We start from the raw sequence: 19,972 nt of genomic DNA, 5'->3' as shown, positions 1-19,972 counted from the left end.
GGATGCGCCAAATAGGTTAGCAATAGCCTTGTGCAGAACAGTGGTAACTGCATCACCCATACAGTAATACTTAGTCCTGCCATGAGTGCAGGGGACTAGACTAAGACCTCTCGAGGTTCCTTCCAGTCCTATGATTCTGTGTCTCTGACTTTTTTTTTTATTTTATTTTATTTTATAATTGCAATAATCTTAGGGCAGGGCATTTCCTGGTGTTAATGGCCACTGCTTGTACGTCAAGCTTTTACCTTCCCTCCCTCAGCAGGTCGTTAATCCCTAAGGGATGCTCTGCACCTTGATCATTGTAGCTGACGTGAGTCAGCGGGATTCGCGTACATTTCAGAACAGTGGAACCCCAGAGTTAGGAACAACTGGTAACTGAAACATTTGTAACTCTGAACAAAATGTTATGCTGGTTCTTCAAATGTTTACAACTGAACATTGACTTAATTCAGCTTTGAAACTTTACTATGCAGAAGAAAAATGGTGCTTTTAACTATCTTAATTTAAATGAAACAGGCACAGAAACAGTTTCCTTACCTTGTCAAATCATTTTTTTTAAACTGTTCCCTTTATTTTTTTTAGTAGTTTAACACAGTACTGTCGTGTGTGTGTGTGTGTGTGTGTGTGTGTTCACGCGCGCTGCTGCCTGATTGCGGACTTCTGGTTCCAAAATAGGTGTGTGGTTGACCAGTCAGTTCGTAACTCTGAGGTTCCACTGTACTTGCAGCAGCCAAATACAGGTGCGTGTGGCATGACTCCCTTGAGCCAACTCCTTAGTCACAGAGAAAGCTAACGACCTGGATTTGAATTGTAGAAGTTAGATAGAAAATCCCTTTTATGTTGATCAGTTCATTTCTTCCCTAGCCCTGGTGCAGGATTATTCCTGGCTAGAGTATGTTCTTCAGTACTGTGGGTTTTTGTAGGGGTCCTCCTAGGTTTTACTCTGTTTAAATTCTCTTAAGAACGTAAAAATATCCTTATTGGGTCAGACCAATGGTCCATCTAGCTTAGTATCCTGTCTTCTGACAGTGGCCGGTGTCAGATGCCCCAGAGGGAATGAATAGAACAGGCAATCATTGAGTGATCTGTCCCGTTGTCCTGTCCCAGCTTCTGGCAGTCAGAAACTTAGGGACACCCAGAGCATGGGGTTGCATCCCTGACTCATCTTGGCTAATAGCCATTGATGGACCTATCCTCCATGAATTTATCTCATTCTTTTTTGAACCCAATTATACTTTCAGCCTTCACAACATCCCCTGGCAATGAGTTCCACAGGTTGACTGTGTTTTGTTTGAAGAAGTACTTCCTTTTGTTTGTTTTAAAACTGCCTATTAATTTCATTAGGTGATCTCTGGTTCTTGTGTTATGTGAAGGGTTAATAACACTTCCCTATTCACTTTCTCCACACCAGTCATGATTTTATAGACTTCTATCATATCTTCCCTTAGTCATCTCTTTTCTCAGCTCAACAGTCGCTGTTTTTTAAATCTCTCTTCATATGGAAGTTGTTCCATACCTCAGTCATTTTATTGCCCTTCTCTCTACTTTTTCCAATTCTAATTTATCTTTTGTGAGATGGGGCAACCAGAACTGCACACAGTACTCAAGTTGCAGGTGTACCATGGATTTATTTAGTGACATTATGATAGTTTCTGTCTTTTCTATCCTTTTCCTAATGGTTCCTAACAGTCCGTTAGCTTTTTGATTGCCATTGCACATTGAGCAGATGTTTTCAGAAAACTACCCACAATGACTCAGATCTTTCTTGATTAGTTACAGCTAATCCTCATAATTTTTTATGTATAGTTGGGATTATGTTGTCCAATGTGCAGTACTTTGCATTTGTCAACATTGAATTTCAGCTGCCATTTTGTTGCCCAGTCACCAAGTTGAGTGAGATCCTGTTGTAACTCTTTGCGACCAGCTTTTGGACTTAATTATCTTGAGTTCTTTACTATTGCTGGCAAACTTTGCCATCTGCCTGTTTAGCCCTTTTTCCAGATCATTTATGAATGTTGAGCAGCACTGGTCCCAGTATAGATCCTTGGGGGACCCCGCTGTTTACCTCTCTCCATTCTGAAAACTGACCATTTATCCTAACCCTTTGTTTCCTGTTTTTTCATCCATCAGTTTTTTGATCCATGAAGGGCCTTCACTCTTATCCCATGACTGCTTACTTTGCATAAGAGGCTTTGGTGTGGGACCCTGTCAAAAGGGTTTCTGAAAGTCCAAGTACACTATATCCACTGGATCACCATTGTCCATATGTTTGTTGACCCCTTCAGCGAATTCTAATAGATTGGAGAGGCATGATTTCCCTTTACAAAGGCTATGTTGACTCTTCCCCAACCATATTGTGTTCATTGATGTGTCTGATAATTCTGTTCTTTACTATATTTCAACCAGTTTGCCTGGTACTGAAGTTAGGCTTACCAGTCTGTAATTGCCAGGGTCACGTCTGGAGCCTTTTAAAAAAATTGGTGTTACAGTAGCTATCCTCCAGTCATCTGGTACAGAGGTTGATTTAAGCCATAGGTTACATACCACAGATAGTAGTTCTGCAATTTCATATTTAAGTTCCGTCAGAACTCTTGGGTGAATGTCATCTGGTCCTGGTGACTTGTTACCAGGAATCCTAGAAATCTGTTTGCCGCGGAAATACGTGGAATTTGCGTTTTTTACAGAGACTCTTTAGCTTTACATTTTGTGAAAAAATAAGACCATATATTAACTATTAACTAAATCTTACTGAAAGGATGATCATATTTCCCAAATTGAAAACGGGACCATGCGGGGCTAGCCCGAGCCCCCAACGCCGACAGCCTGAGCCCCATCACCTGGCATCACCTCCACTCTCCCTTCCTCCCCCGCGAACATTCCTCTGAGCCCCTGTAGGGGGCATGTCCCACTTTGGTTTTTGGCAAAACTGGGCATTTGTCCCATTTGCAAACAGGACAAATGCCCAGCTTTGCCAAAAAAGTTGGGACATTCAGGACAGGGCTTAAAAAGGGGATTGTCCCAGCCAAAATACTATGTATGGTCACCCTAGTTCAATTGATACCTATATATATTGTGGCTAGGGAAACGAACGTTCAGCATTTCATTTTAATCACGGGAAAACCTGGATTTTGATTTTGCTTTTTATTGGAGAATTTTGGGGTTTTTTTATCACGGAAAACTAGAATCCCTGCTTATTACAGTTTAATTTATCAATTTTCCCCCCAAACCTCCTCTAGGGACATTTAAATCTGGGACAGTTCCTCAGGTTTGTCACCTAAAAAGATTGGCTCAGGTGTGGGAATCTCCCCCATATCCTTTGCAGTGAAGACAGATGCAAAGAATTCATTTAGCTTCTCCACAATGGCCTAGTCTTCTTTGAGTGTTCCTTTAGCACCTTGATTGTCCAGTGGCCCCACTGACTGCAGCACTTGGGTTATTTTTGTAGTTGGGGAAGACTACAAACAATCCTGAATAGTAATTAGATAATTGGGAGGAGACATCTGTGAAATGAAATATGCAATGTTCACCTGATGCCTAACGTCAGGCCTACCAACCTGGACAGAGTTTCTTTAAATACCCCTCTGATCGCTGCAGGGAAAGAAATTTCAGTGTTTGGTGACAGTTTTGCAAAGAATTCTGGTTACATTGGTCCAGATTAGGGTAAAAGCCCCATTATTTATTTATTTGTATTACCAGAGCCCTTCAGAACCTATTCCAGTTGGCATAATGGTCACTTCTCTATCTTGATAGATTATGCGCTGATTCACCATTTGTGGTTTGGTTCCAGGCCCGGTGGGAATGGCAGCAGCTGCCGCCGTGGCAACAGGTAAAAAACGAAAGCGACCTCACGTGTTTGAGTCCAACCCATCGATCCGCAAGAGGCAGCAGACACGTTTATTACGGTAAGGACCCTCTACTGCAGCTGCCTGTGGCTTCTGCAAGCTAACAGCCGCGTCCAGTTCTGTTTGCGCCTTTCCAAAACCCATTTGTTGCTGAGAGATCAGGGACTGGCCACATGTTGCTCAGCTGAGGGCATCTTTGGCAATTTGCATGGAACCTGAGGGCTGCATTTAATTTGCAAAAATGGATCAGATTGCAGCTGTTCTCTGCTCTAATATGGCAGTGTGAGCCGCAGAGACGGGAGTCACCATTCTGATAGTATTCGCTTTTTATTTCTTTTCCTGCCTAATCACAAATTTAGTCCACGTCATCCTAATTACCATCTTGCTTTTTTCCATATGAATTCTTAACTACTGTTAAAACCATTATCTTGAGAACCATTGGCGCTGCAGTATCCCAGCTCTGGAATGGTATAAACCATTCACCACCATCATGAGGGATGCATCTTTATTTAGTATTTTTATTGTATTATTGAATGAGGCCTCTTATAAGTCCTCCCAATAGTTCCACAAGGTGGAAATAAGCTAACACTTGTCCCTGCACTCCTCCTTCTAGCAAAGCTGAGGTGGCACATAGCAGAATGCATCACACAGTGGGTATTTTCAATAAAAATGTTCTGGGCTTCACCTCACTCTTCCCTTTTCTGCCACAAATGACTCGAGTAAAACACTGGCAAAGCATGTCAGTTTCGTTCATTCAGTCAGTTTGACAATCAGAAGAATTTTGCCATTTTGTCAACATAGTTAAATAGTAAATGTTTGTCTGTTTAAATCAATGTGCTAGCCAGAAGGGAGCTGGTGTAACATCTCTGACACTGGAGCATCTATATGGTGTCACAGCTGTGTACACACTGAGGAAGGGGGCTCAGAAATGCCCATTTGCATTGATAACCTTAATGTCGCATAAAGTGGCAACTTACATGGTGAGAACGGCTCCTCCTCCTCTATATGAACTTTCTACAATCCGCTCTAGCAAAGTCACTGCCATTTTCTTGTCAATTCTCTCACATCCTTTAAATGTTAATACAAGGAAAGAAGTGGTAAGTATGAGTGGTTCCCCATGGAAGGACCATCCCAAAGGGACTCACTGATGTAACAGGTGGCTGAATATACACATTTCCCTTAGCCAGCTGTTGCAACGTCTCTGTTTCTTGCTTACCACACTTGAGTTATGGTTTTGTGCAGGATTGAAGTACCAGTGAATTATTCAGCATTGTTGTGGGATTCTTTATCTGTAAAACATTTCAAAGTGCTCTGCCTATAAATTCTGTATTGTGAGTAGTCAGTGGATGACAGTAGCTTGTTCCGCCCTCTTTGTTAACTGATCATCCACAGGCGTCAGAAAATGAATTTCTCTCCAATGTTGCAAAATTGGTCAAGTGCTTCATGGAGGTTTTCTTGACATTGGGTGTTGGTCACTGCTGGCGACAAGATCCCAGACATGATGGGCCCAGTGGTTTGATCTGATGTGACGTATCCTCTGCGCCCTTAACTTCACTGCTGAGAGAGAAACGTTCCTTTCTTTCCTCTCTCCACTGCACTTCACTTTTTCATGAACATATTTCTTTGTGAAAAGTAGAAACGCCATAGCTGAGCTGTAGTCTGGCGAAAGGGAATATAGCAGGCCCGTGGGAGCAAAGGGGTGTTTGTGTGGCCACTGTTACTCACCAGGATTTCCTTTCACACCTGCTTTTGGAATGGGCAGTGTCAAGAGGAGGAATTGTAATCTGAAGGGCAGTGGCTGGAATGGCCCTTACTTTTCTCTCCCCCCTCCCCTTGTTTTCTTGCCCTGTTTCAGGAAGCTGCGTGCCACGCTAGATGAGTATACCACCAGAGTGGGGCAGCAGGCCATTGTTCTTTGCATATCCCCCTCCAAACCCAATCCTGTTTTTAAAGTGTTTGGTGCTGCACCGTTGGAGAATGTGGTAAGTCTCTCTGGGAAGGGGAAAAGGATCTAAGATGAGTTGTTTGCTTTCTGTGCATGTTTCATCTTGGCTCATAATGCTTCTAAGAGGCAGCGAGTGGTGTCAGCTTCAGGTTTGAAAAACACACATGCCTGGAGCCACAAGATCAAATCCTAGCATGGTGACTTATCTCCCGAATTCCGGACTTTCACATAAGGCCTTAATACTGAGGTCCCACCTGCACTGTTTAGAGATGCTAAATGTTCCCTCTCACTTCTCATAAAAGAGGAGTGTAGCTTAGTGTTCTAGACCAAACTTTTCCCTTTCTCCATTTCTGTGCTGTGAGCTGATTGTGCATCTGGATGCTGCCTTCACCCTATGGAATGAGATCAGGGCTTAGAGCCTATATTGCTCGCACCAGTGAGCTTTGGGCAAGGCTGGGGTAAGGTCGGAAGCATCTGACAGCTATTCATGGTAGTACTGTCTTGAATGGCCAGGTGCGTGGTGGGAGGAGAGAAGGGATTTAGTGGGACTTCTGGGACCAAAGACGTGTGTGTTGTTACCTTGCTCTCATTTAGCTGTGCTTACGGGATGTTACTTACAGCTCTGGTTCCCAACCACTGGTATATGTAGCAGTTCTGGGACTTGAAGCTTTAGCCACTGGTGCTTGGGCTGGCCAGCAGCCCCTCAGCCAGTAGTCCCCGCTGCAGCTTCGCTCCAACCTGAGAGATAAATGTGCAGTTCTGCCTCTGTGCTGAGCTACAGACATCACCAAATCTCCTGCCCTATTTGCTGCGACGTGCTATATCTTACAGTGCAGCTTGGGCTGTTCCAGACCTTACTCTTGTGGGATCTGGGGTTTGAAGCAACCCAGGCTCCACTGTGGCTTAGGTTAGAGGAGTGTGTCCAGTTCAATAGGCGGCAAGCAGTGCTGGTGCACCTGAGGCTGGACGTGCAGTTCATGTAGATGCCTGCGGTGGGAGGGTGGGGCCTAAGGGAGTCACTGGCTGGTACTGCTGAGGTCTCAGTCTGGCAACCCAGTAGTTACCTGGAATAGTTGGAGACCACCGATTTCCAGGACAGGCAGGAAGGACTGGACTCTGCCGGTAAGTGGCAAGGGTTTAAATCGTCTCAGCTGTCAGTGATTCCAGCTAGCCTCGAGTGAGCTTCCTTGAGCCTTGCAGGAAATGAGGGGATCATGGAGTGTGGGGGAGCCAGGGCCCTGCACCCCCACTTCCTGCGATTCACTGTGACTCTCAGCCAGCCAGTAAAACAGGTTTATTAGACGACAGGAACAGAGTCCCAAGCAGGGCTTGTAGGTACAACCAGGACCCCTCAGCCGGGTCCCTCTAGGGGGCAAGGAGCTTAGACCCCAGACTTGGGGTTCCCTGTGTCTTCCCAGCCAGCCCCAAATGAAACCCCCTCCCGCCGACTCACTCCCCTCCCCCCGGCTCCTCCTCCAGCCCTTGTCCAGTTTCCCGGGCAAAGGTGTCACCTGGCCCCACCCCCCTTCTGGCTCAGGTTACAGGCTCAGATATCGTCCCTCAAATAAAGTCACCTCCTGCTCTCCCATCCCCAGTGCAGACAGTCCCAGTAAAACTAGGCGACATTCCCAGGTCAATCCGCCCCGCTCCCTATTGCGTCACAGAGGGGGATCATCCTGTTTGCAACAGCACCGTTGTTTCCAAACTTTTATTAAAAGCATTCTAATGCTCCTCCTTGGTGGTGTTACTTGGAGTTTCATCATTTCTCTTCCATGCAGCCCTTTGGGGCCAGTGGGTATTTTTACCTACCAGCTGTGGCATTGTTTGCTCACTCAGTTCTGCAGTGTCTTGGGGAAGAGTGAACAGCCCCTCCTCCGGTTACCTAGCACCCTTGCCTCTCTTGTTGCTCTTTACCTTGTTTACCTGAGCCTAATGATTCCCCACAGGTGCGCAAGTACAAGAGCATGATCCTGGAAGACCTGGAGTCAGCACTAGCGGAGCATGCACCTGCGCCACAAGAGGTTAACTCCGAGCTGCCACCCCTAACCATCGACGGAATTCCTGTCTCTGTGGACAAGATGACCCAGGTAAGCAGCCAAGGAAGGTGGAAACTTGGAAGAAGAAAGAAGAGGAGTTTTAAAGCCTGTTGATTTTGTAGTGGAGTGTGTGCCTGCATCCTAAGGGACACTTAATCCCATCTCTCTGGTGGGACCATAGTGGGCTAGGTAATAGATGTGAATATTTATCACTGGTGCTTCTTTCCATATGACATTGTAGAAATCCTAGTGAGGGCTAGAGCACACGTTGCTGGGACTCCTCCCCCACCTTTCCCCATGGGATCATCGTCATTGTGCTCCATCAGAGCTGTCAGTCCTGCACCTTGGAATGGTTTATAGCCACTGGTATCGGGAAGGTGGCTTCTTACTTGTCAGTAGAATCCCCTTTTAGTTTCTCCCCCTTGTGCCTTGGTTTTTCTCCTCTCTCCCTGTCTCGCTGATGCTTTGGGTGGAAGCAGAAGGAAACCCACTGATAGTTATGCTCCAGGGCAAACCCCACTCTCCCACCTCAGGGGCAGGGGCGACCTGCTAATACCTGGTGGTTACAGTGAGTCATCTGCTGTAGGGGTGGGAGGATTCCTCATCCTCTCATGACCCAGTCCTCGTCTGAGCAATGTTGCATTGGTGGCCCCATCTCTGGGAGAAAAGGGGAGGGGGTTCTGAAGGAAACGTCCCTTGAGTGGGGAAGGATCAATAGTCTTGTATGTAAATCTCCTTTCTCCCCTGGTGGTGGCAGGGGAAGGATGCGAGGAACACTGCCTAAAGGAGCTAAGTAAAAGGCTGTGTACATGCTCATCCAGGCAGATCTATCAAAACAAATCACAAATGCCCAGACCCAGCTCTGCACTGGGAGGCAGAAACTCAGAGAGGAACAAGGCTGAGTGAGACCTGGGGTGAGGGTGGTCAGCAGGTTAGATATGGGTTTATAGCATGATATGTCAGCAGAAGGTCAAGGTGCTTCGGGAGAAGAGTTGTTGACGCAGAGAGTGGTCGGAGCAGTGAAGAGGAAGGTTTTCACCTCAACAGTGGTGACATTGTGACGAAGGGACAGAGAAGAAATTGGTGCTAGTGGAACAGAGGGAAAGGAGATTAGAGAGAGATGAGGTGGGCTTCTGAGATTGACTGGAGGAAATCCAGGATTTGCAGCTATTGCAGTGTGGTAGAAATTTCAAGAAGCTTCCCCTCTTTTTGCTGCAGGATGTAGGCACATATATAAAAATAGCAAAAAGAACAGGAGTACTTGTGGCACCTTAGAGACTAACAAATTTATTTGAGCATAAGCTTTTGTGGGCTACAGCCCACTTCATTGGATTCATAGAATGGAACATACAGTAAGAAGATATTTATACATACAGAGAACATGAAAAGGTGGAAGTACCCATACCAACTGTAAGAGGCTAATTAATTAAGAGAAGCTATTATAAAAATAGCTGCTATTAAAAAGAATTTTTGTCCAGTCAACTCGATGGCTGTTAGTGTTGCATTTCGTCATTGAAACAATATAAAAATGTCTAACTTTCATTCTAGTAAACCCCTCACATGGATTTTCTACATGGAAGGTATTTAATTTTTATGCTAGTGTTGGAAATGCGAGCAACACTTCAACATCAAGAGTTGTTTAAGTTTTACCCCCCGGCTCTCCAAACATGGTTAGACAGCCTCAGCTCTTTAATCTGTACTTTTTATTTAAAAAAAACTTCTTGCGTTAAATCTAAAATATAAGCAGTTCTGTTTCCTCTAGGTGTGAAGTGGCCTTGGCCATCAGCTGTTAAGAAAATTCTGTGGTTTCGAAACAATTATTCTGCGCACAAATCTGGCCTAGGAAGGTGGCTGTGGGGCGTTGACTGCTCTGGATTGCCATGTGTGAGATGTGACTTTGATTTCTGGTTCTTCATGCTTACTCTTCTGGCCCAGGACTTATTCGCTGCTAAGGGGAAGGTGGCACCTTGAGTCCTTCTTCAAAAGCTCCTTTGACTGATCTGTTAGCACGGTTGATGATTTCCTAAATCAGATAGTTAGCTCTTGCTAACACCCTGCACAAGGGGGCCCCAGATCCTAAACAGGGTTCAGTAGGCACTCACTGCTATTGCAATATGAATAATGAGGAGTACATATACAGAGGGGATTGCTGGCTGCGCCAGTGCACTCTGCTTCTAACCTTCCCTAATCTCTCTGCTCCTCCTCTTTCTATTAGTGGTGGAGCACTTGTACTCTGGCGTTATCTATTGGAGCAGCGTTCTCTGGCAATAAGTATGCAAATTGTTGATGCAACAGTAAAGTAACTTAGAAGGCATCTTATTTTGAGATCTCGTGTACCCATCATGCTTAAGTAACTGCCTAATTAGAAATACCTATCTTGCAGAAATGATACTTTTTGTTTAAACAACTTCATTGCAATGGTGTTGAATTTCTCCCAAGCTGTAGACAGATGTAGCTCTTGCACTTGTACCCTCATCCGTAGAAGTGCCGGCCTGGAAGGGACCTTGAGAGGTCGTCTTGTTCAGGTCCCAGCACTCTCGGCAGGGCTAGGTAATCAATACCATTCTCTGTTTGTTGTGGACAGTGCCCAGATCATCTGTCTGTGGACAGGTGGTCACATCGATGCTCTTGTCTCTGCTTTCCCCTCTGTAAAACGGGGATGACTTCATAAACCAGGAATGGGCAACTTAAAGGAAGTAGAGGGCCACACAATGCACTAAAACTCTTTGGCAGGCTCACGGGGTAATGCAGGGGGAGTGTCAGGCCCTGCTTTGGGGTGGGGGCGGTGAGGCCAGGGTGGGAAGGGTTGGAGAGCAAGCCCACCCTGCAGTCATCCCTCTGCAGCAGCTCCAATCTTGTGGTACTGCCCTGACTCCTTGCTCTGGCTCACTGGTTCTTGCAACAGTGTGCAGGTGAAACCCTCCCCCCGTGATGCCCTGCCTCCTTCCTGGTGCCTCTGGATCACCTGCCCTGAGCTGGGCTGTGGCAGGCTAAATAAAATGATCTGGTGGCCGCCAGGTGCTCATCACTGTCAGAAACATTTATAAAATGCTTTGAGAGCCTTGGATGGGAGAGGGCCGCACGAGGACAAAGTAGTATTAAGTATTGCCAGGGCTACAAACTCTCTGTGGGATCTGAAAATCCACCTGTGGTTCTTTCTGCCTGTTACAGTTAACAGAGATGCTACATTTGGATCACAGCTGACCGTTTAGTTAATGAGGGAGTCTCCCCAGCTTGTAGCTGTACAGGCCCTGCAGGGCTAAGAGAAGTAAACACTTCAGTAAAACCTCAGGTAGCACTTGGGCACTGCAGGGAGCAGAGATGTTGGCTAACATGGTGCTACGTTTTCAGAGTCACTTTTCTGACCCCAATGGCACTTTAAGAGTTATAAATAGGTCAGTTTTAAAGCACAGCAATTCTGCAGTGACCCATGTTCAGGGCTCCGCATCTCACTTGGGAGAGCGGAAGATATTACTAGCCCTAAATCAGTGCAAAGAATGAAGCATCTTGCATGGCTAGTGATGCCATCAAATGTTGTAGCAGAAATCTTGATCCCCAGGATGTCCAGCTGAGCAGATATAAAGCTTTTCAGTTCACGGCTGATCATTTTTATATGGCTCAATATATTCTTTTCCTGATGTTTGCCTTCAACAGCTAACAGGAGAATCCAGCCTTTTTCAGTTCTTGTTTGTGATTGGAGATTGCAGAGCCTGGAGGAAAGCAGAAAAATTTAAAAATACATATTGGGCATCTCAATTAAGAGGCACGTCACTAGGAATGGAAAAACGAGGCTTTGGCTTTGAACAGCTGCAGGTCTCATTGGACAGGTGTTAGAAGCGTTAGGTTTAGCTCACTGAAAAGGAGATGAAAATAATTCTCCTTTTAATTGCCCTGCTTCTTTGGAGGTCTTGGGGGAAATAAAACCTTCCGTAGGTTGAGTCAAGGTGTTTCCATGGATTTGCAGATGGAAAGCACTGCCCACCTGTGCTGCGTGTGAAAAATGTATGCAGCGGGGGCTGATTCTGAAGCCCTTACTCAGGGGAATCTCCCATTGTAGTCAATGGGCATTTTGACGAAGGACTTCAGAACAGCCCAGTCGTGAGCTTGATGGCTAGTAGCTTATCCATGTCTTTATCTGAACGCAGGGCATGAACACGGAGTCATATTCTGCACTCTGCTCTGCATGTAGAAACCTCAGTGAGGTTGCTGCACGTTGCTTACACCTTCCTGAATGCAAACTGTGTGCCTTAAACTGACCTACCTTTCTTTGTTTTAACATCTGCGTATGACTTGGATGCAAAGATGACTCCACCCCACCCCAGTTCCCCCTAAAAAGGAAATTAAAAGGTGTTTGTTTCACTGATGTGGGTCAGCATCTAGGCACCAAACCAATTTACCATTAGGCACTGAACAGTTATGTTGGGGAAACTAAAGTTAGTCAGTCGTGGTGAGTATACGATGGAGGGGGGTTGAAGCACACCTGTAACCGTGCATGCCACCATTCAGAAAGCATCCTGTCACTGGAGGCTCAGGATTTGTTCTTGTGCCTGGTTTGCAGCATCCTGATGCAATGAAGTTGCTATATGCAGCATTCAGGGGACTTCTAAACCTTGTGTGCTGCTACAGGTGAAATGGGATGGACAGTAGTGAGCTTTAAGGGACAGTGGTACTGTATGCTCTCCTGACGAGAGGGTGCACCACTCTTCAGGCTGCGCAAGAGCGCAGCAAATGGGTTAACAATTCTGATTTCTTTATACGTTTCTTATTTTTCACCTGACCAAGGTATGAGGGGGAGGGAGACGGCTCATGTAAGAGTAAAATGCAAGATTAAAGAATGTGTGAATGGGTGAGGTCAGTTAATCAACGGATCTGATTGAGCCTCTTTTGCATGGTGTGTTCTGCCATGTTCTGCCTACTCTCCCGTCCCCAATCTCTGCTCCTCAGCTGTGACCCATTGTACAATATTCCGTGAGTTTCTCTGCTTCGAGCGCTCCTAGTGTTCCCACTGTACCTCTGGCTTTGGGTTGGAACAATATTATTAGATAGAGATTTGCCTCTGGTGGTGGTGGGTGCCAGCCTGCTGCATTTACCAGGCATATTAAGGGTTCCATCCTGTCTGGTGCCAGGTACCTTCAGCTCCCATTGAGATCTGTGAGATCAGGCCCTGTCTCTCATTTTTACTTCAACAAATGATGAACTTTGGCCCAACTTCTCTCCCGGTCTGACCTGTCTGAAGGGCCAGCAGTGGTGGGGCCTGGAAAGATGTTCCAGAAGGGCGAGATGAGCTTTGTAAAAAGGCAATTCATGATGGTGAATTTGTTGTTACCTGCCATAGCCAATGTCCCATTTTTTAATCTGCTGCTGCAGATAAAATATTATTTGATCATTCAGTCTAAAATCCACTGCTGCAGAATGCAGCTTTCTCATCTGTTAGGAAGGATGGGCACATGATCACAGAACCCCAGTGTTCCACTCTGGTTACTGCTTCATCTGCAATCACCTGCTTCATCATTCAGGTAGGGTTCAAGAATACAAATTGTCTAGACTTGGCTTAATCCACCTATGCCCCGTTGCAGCTGTTGCAGATGGCTGGTGTTCTCCCGAGGGGGAATTTCTGGGGGCCCTTGGAAGGCTGTTCTTCACAGAAGGTGCTCTGTTCTGGAAGCTGCTTCTCTTAGCAGACTGTCAGAGTTCAGGCCTGGCTGTTATTAGATGCATTTTGCACTTTGCCCTGTTGCTTCTAGTGTTTCTGTGTCTCTGCAGTTGGGTGCATCTTGGTTTTTTGGAGGCTGAGGATAGTTAAGATCAGGATTAACTCATTATCTTTAAGGGTTCATCTTACTGTTTTTCCTTAGCTAAAGCACCTGGGGTCTTCTAAGGGCACCCAATAAACGTTTCTAACAATATCGTGTATAGACCTTGCATTGTAGCTCACGCGAGCTCTTTTCCAAGCTGAAGGACTGAGGAAATCGGAATGAATCTTTATTTTTATAAATGACTTGGTTTGCCAGGGTTTCCCCTTTTTGTATGGGGTTGTGAGGGTGGGAGGGCTCCGAGTTCAACATACTGTGCTCATTCCCTCCCAGATGCCGCACACTTAGGCGATATGGGGCTCTGCATCTCAGAACCCATTTTAGGCTTTTTGTGAGCAGGTGGGATGAGGGGGGCAGGTCTTGTTGTGATGCCAATTAGAGAGGCCCTCGCGCTTGAGCAGGTTATAATGCCGTGCCGCTGCTGTTGATTGTTTCCCTGGCGGATTAGAGGCGAACCCTCCTTAACAAGTGCCTTGAGTAGCTTGAGTCTCTGAACTCCTGAGGATCAGTAATTAATCCATCTGGTAACAAGGAGCACAGCTTGCAGCTAGGAGTTCTGGGAAGGCACTTTTGACAACGAAATTCCATTCACGCTCATGACTTTTTAATAATTAGCGTTTCTGTAATGCTTCTTGCCCAAGCATCTCAGAGCACTTCACAGCATCGACATTGCCCCTGTTTTATCAATGGGGAAGCTGTGGCACAGAAAAGTTAGGCCACACAGCAAGCAGCGTTCTAGAGGGCAGGGCCTGGGGTGCGGGGGAGGAGACCTGGGTGTGTCTGCTACCGACTCCCTGCATGACCTTGAGCAAATCACTTAACCGCTCTGGGCCTCACTTTCCCCATCTCTACCTTGGCGATCGTCACCTTGTGATGAAAGTAGCTACAGAAATGCGGATGGTATGTATTGCCCTGGGCTTTATGCAGAATCTATGGGGAGGGCACTTCTTCGAGGGCTGGTCCAGAGGGATATTCGCTGTGGGTGCACGTGTGCCTGAGACCGGAAGATTCTTCATTAGCGATGTCCATTGGTCTGCGCCTGCACATAAAGGGTGGTATGGACCGACCACCTCTCCAGTTCCATTCTACCACCGGTGGTCTGAGATGGAATTCCACAGTGCCCACAGCTTGGCTGGCCTTCCCACCGTCTATTCGGGGATTCTTGTAAATCGTTTTATTTTAGTGTCCTTAGTTTAGCAGTGTAGCTAGTTAGATTAAGGTTTGGGTTAGGAGGTGTTCCTCCTCCTTGCTCAACTGCACCGTTTGGGGTACCCATTATGCCCCAAATCCTGGGCTTTAAATCCTACGTGGCCTGCCTCTGGGTCTTCCTGGTCAGTGATCCCCACTCCTTCTGCCTGTACTGCCTTGGAGAATCTCATATTCCATCCGAGTGTGAGATTTGTCGTTCCTTCCCACCTTGTCCATGACAAGCTCAAGAATTTCGGCTTAGGAGGCATGTCAGGAGCTTTCCATGAGGCCACAGCTCGACCCACGGGCTTCTGACCCCCATGTACATTGCCAGGATCCATCCACTAGCACCTTTCCGGACCCAGCACTTCCCAGATTGTAAAAGTCCAGATCTAAAGACTTTAGCAGGCATGGATGGGAAGAGGGTAAAGGAAAGCACCCTCATGAGAAGCGGGAGAAATCTCTATCTAACCCCTCTAAGAACAGGTCTGCCTATCCTACCCCCTCTAAGTCAGGCAAGACTCAGTGCCCCGGTACAGGTGTGTCTGCATCTCCTGGGGGGGAGTGTGCGGATATCAGCTGTACCGGGAGTCAGGCATGCCCATTGACTACTTCCTTAGTGAGAGGCAGGTCCAGCTCCATCATCAGTGAAGGAGAGGAGAGGGTGGCCACTCTCTGCATCAGTGGTTCCATACCACAAGCAGAGAAGGAACTTAATGGTACCAACACCTACTTTCCATCTCAAGACTGTGCTGTTGGCTCCATCTATGCGTAGAAGCCTCTCTTGCCCTTCTGCTGGACCCACTCACTGGTCCCTTCCGCTGTGATATGAAGCTGCCAGCACTGACCGTGCACCACTCATGCATGCCGTCCACCTGCAGTGGCACCACTAGACAGGCAGTTCTGTCGGCTTCGCCCATAGACTCCAGTCACTCATATTCCTCTGGCAGGATTGATGCACCAGTCATTTTGACAGTCCAGAAATGCGCCATTAGCCCTGATAGGGGTTCCAGAGCCTCATTTGTACTCTGTCATCTCCGCAAGACATATCATCATCCCTGGAACGAGTGACACCCTCCCCCATTGGGACCACTTCCATACCCATATGATCCCACACCATGTCCCTGTTGGGGTTCTTGGGACCCTTACTTTAGACCCTCTGGCTCCAGGAGATGGGAGCAAGAGTGCCAACAGAGATCACCTCGTGGGGGAAAGTATCAGCCCCTGGAGCATGGTAAGGATCAGGAACAGCCTAACCAGCAAGAACCCTCCCTTCCACCGGTGGCTCTTTCTTGTCTCCCAAGGAGGTGGTGGTGCCAGCCTCACCTTTGCTGCCTGAGGATTATAAACAGCTCCAGGACCTCCTGAGGAGGATTGTGGAGGCTTTACAGATCTCGCTGAAGGAAGTCTAGGACCCTACTTACAAGTTTCTGGATATCCTCCAGACTACAGACCCTGGCAAGGTGGCATTTCCCATCAACAAGGCCATATTAGAATTGACTAGGACTATTTGGCATGCTCCAGCCACTTATGCCCCAACTCCAAAAAGGATGGAGAAAAGATGTTGTCTCACCTAACGAGGTAGAGTATTTGTTTTCCCATCCCGTACCAAATTCTCTAGTAGTACAAACTGTTACTGAGTGCAACAGACTGCACCAGCCTCCTTCTACCCCGTCTGATAAGGATACTAAAAAACTGGATCTCCTAGGGGCAAGAGTTTCTCCACCAGCCTACAATACTGGATAGCAAATTACCAGACTCTGATTTGGAAATATGACTTTATTAGTTATGTCTGTGTTTGTCAGCAAACTTCCTTCAGTGTTCAGGCCTCAGTTTTAGGCTATTCTGGAAGAGGAGAAGCTCATAGCTCGGTCGTACCTACAGATGTCACTTGATGCAGCTGACGGCACTTCACGTCCCAGGGTGACTTTGGTAGTCATGAGGCAGGCTTCTTTGCTTCACTCCTTGAGGTTTCCTGAGGAAGCCCAAACTATGGTAGAAGACCTCCCCTTTGAGGGTAATCTTTTGTTCGGGGGAAAAATAGGCAAATTTTAAACAACTCAATGTCTCTATCGGTTGTTGGGGATTCAAGATGACCATCTTGGCTTCTGTAATCCCATCCCTCAACAAAAGTGACTGGTTTGCAGTTCTTGATTTGAAAGGATGCCTATTTTCAGTAGGTGTTCACCTGGCTCACAGGAGGTTTCTAACCTTGATGGTGGGCCTAGAGCATTACCAGTACAGAGTCCTTTGTTTTGGTCTCGCAACAGCCCAGAGAATATTCACAAAGATGCTCTCAGTGGTAGTGATGGACCTGCATTGCTAGGGCAACCCAACATCTACCTACCTTGACAACGGTTGCTCATGGGATGGCTATCTTTGGGAGTTTAACTGACAGTATGCTCGTACTCAGTCTTGTAAAATCCTTAGGGCTTCAAGTGAACCCAGAAAAGTCCACTTTAACTCCAAGGCAGATTATAGAATTTATTGGAGCGACTATGGACTCAACTTCAGTCCAAGCTAGCTTACTTACTTCAGAACAGGGACCTCATTGCCCAGCTCCAACTGAGCCCCCAGCTGACAGCTCCCTCCTCTCTGGTTCTTCTAGGCCACATGGCTGCTTGCACCTATGTAAAATCCTTCACAAGGCTGAATAGTCATCGCCTTCAGGTGTTCATAAGCTCCGAACGGACAAGCTTTCTGTCTTCTCTTGCCTGGTGAGAAGACAAGATGTCTGTGTGTACGGGTTCCCTTCATTCCCCTTCCACCCACAAAGAAGCTACTCATGGACCCTTCGTTACTGGGTTGGAGAATACACCCGGACAACCAAGTGGCAATCTGCTTGAACTTCGAGCTTGCAGAAGATTTCTGCCGTTCATACATTTCCATCACGTTCCAGTCATGTTGGACATCATGATGATGGTCTTCTACATAAAGAAGCAGGGAGGAGCAGGATCCGCCCCTCTTTACGTAAAGGAAGTCAAACTCCAGAATTGGAGTATCTGACATCATATCTCCCTTTCAACAGTGCACCTTTCCAGAATAACGAACACCTTAGTAAACAGCCTCAGTAGTCACTTCCACAGATACCATGAATGGGAACAGCAAAACTCAGTGGCACAGAACATCTTCCAGCAGCGGGGCTCCCTATGTGTGGACCTCTTTATATCCCAGGTAAACAAGAAGTGTCCAGCCTGTGACTCCCTTGCTGCTCAAGGGCACAATTCCAGAGGAGACGCATTTCTCGTTCCGTGGTCAGTGCCATTAAGGTATACTTTCCCACCCATCCCACTCTAACTAAAGGTCCTGAACAAGGTCAAGCAGAACAAATGGGCAGTGGATCGTATTGGCTCCTGGGTGAGTGAGACAGTTTTGGTTCATCAGAATCCTCCAGATGGCCATATACCCATGTATCCACTTAAAATAGTTGCCAAACCTTCTGACTTGAGACAAAAGCAAAACCGTCTGTCCCAGCTCAGCCTCTCTTCACCTCACAACCTGGTATTTGGATGGGCAATGAGAAAGGTCATGCTCCAAGGAAGTCCAGTCCATCCTCAGCAACAGCAGAAAGGCTTCCGCACAAAAATTCTGTGTTGCCAAATGAAAGAGATTCTCCATCTGGTGTTAACGCCACCAGATACCTCCCATGCCTTTCATTTTGGACATCTCTTCCTAAAGTCTTCGGGTTTGTCCATTAGATTGCTGCCAGGTACACATGCAACAACCAATTCTTTCCATCCTCTCATAGGCAACTGCTGAATATTCACCCATCCTACAAACATGAAATTTCTGAGAGGTCTTGTCAGAACCTTTCCTCCAGTATTGGTGCCAACTCCTAATTGGGACCTTAATTTGGTGATGTCAGCATTTATGAATCCGCCACTTAAGTCCTTGGCCTCCTGCACCCTTCTCCATCGATCCATGAAAGTAGCCTTTCTAATGGCAATCACTTCCACTAGGAGAGTAGCGAAGCTTGCGGCTCTTATGTAGGCCCTCCCTACGCAGTATTCCATAAGGATAAAATGTCCCTGAGGGTACATCCCAAAAGTTCCCTCTGAATTCCACCTTAATTTGCCTATCCCTCTACCGGTATTCTACCCAAAATCTCATGCCACCAAGGAGGACAGGACACTTCATTCTCTGGATGTTCGTAGAGCTTTGGCTTTCTACCCGCAGAGGATGAAGCCCTTTCAAAAATTCCAGAGACAATTCATTTCCTTCAATGAGCAAAATGGATTTCAGGCTGCATTCTGCTATGTTATGAACTGATGGAAACTCCTCAGGGTGTGAGGGCACATTCGACTAGAGAACACGCTACCTCTGTAGCTTCTCTCCAAGGCATACCTCTGGTACACACCTGTAGAGTGGTGACAGAGTGGGTCCCTTGCCCCTTCCTGCTCCATGAGCACTTCTTGTGAGTCACCCATGGTGAATACTTGTGGGGACAAGCACTCAAAGAAAAAAGGAATGTTACTTTCTTTATGGTGACTGGAGTTCTTCAAGATGTGTGGTCCCCATGGGTAGTCCATGACCCCCCTCCTTCCCCTCTACTTCAGATCCTTCCGAGGTGATGTGCAGTAGAGTTGGAAGTGGAGAGGCGGTCTGTACAGGCCACCCTGTATGCCTTCGGTTCAGAGCATGAGGAGGTTCAGGGTGCAGGCGCGGACCAATAGACACTGTTAGTGAATAATCTTCTGGTCTCGGGTCCTCGGAGTGCATGCGCACCCACAGTGACTACTCCTAGGGAACGTACATCTCGAAGAACTCCATTACAGTAAGGTAAGTCACCTTCCTTTCACGCTGTCCTGTCAGTCTGAAGTACTCCCCTCTCTCTGGTGTTGGTGCAGGATGTTGTTTGAAGGGTTTAGGATGCAGTTACAAGCGACTTTGAGATGCAGTTGCTTAAAATACCCCGAAAAGGGAACTTTCAGGTCAACTGATTTGCAAACATGTCCCCTTCTATTAGCTTGCAGTTTGATGCTGAGGTGCCTAATACATAGGCTGGTGTGTGTGATGTCATGCGGGCAGCAGTGCATTTGGAAGAGGCCCATGCTCTTGTGACAGAGAATTGGAAATACTTGATAGTTGTCTAGTGGGGTAAACAACATCTGTGTTGCTAGTTGGAAGTCTTGTCATGGCTGAAACCAG

The 19,972-nt window shown here is 46.8% G+C and overlaps 1 protein-coding gene across 6 annotated transcripts in view; it reads left to right on the top strand.

Annotated features, from left to right (window-relative positions):
• The window catches only part of NRF1 (nuclear respiratory factor 1), a 117,461-nt gene that overhangs the window by 46,139 nt on the left and 51,350 nt on the right, over positions 1-19,972 (top strand). For all 6 annotated transcript variants that reach the window (XM_039519893.1, XM_039519889.1, XM_039519891.1 and 3 more), the window contains exons 3-5: positions 3,788-3,902; positions 5,698-5,824; positions 7,734-7,874. In XM_039519893.1, coding sequence (XP_039375827.1) covers positions 3,788-3,902; positions 5,698-5,824; positions 7,734-7,874 — 383 coding nt within the window. The remainder of the gene's footprint in view (positions 1-3,787; positions 3,903-5,697; positions 5,825-7,733; positions 7,875-19,972) is intronic.

Source organism: Mauremys reevesii, linkage group 1 (assembly GCF_016161935.1).
Source record: "Mauremys reevesii isolate NIE-2019 linkage group 1, ASM1616193v1, whole genome shotgun sequence".
In the NCBI taxonomy this organism is placed as follows: domain Eukaryota; kingdom Metazoa; phylum Chordata; order Testudines; family Geoemydidae; genus Mauremys; species Mauremys reevesii.
Note: the sequence above shows the minus strand (reverse complement) of the source record. Positions and strands in the feature narration are given on the sequence as shown.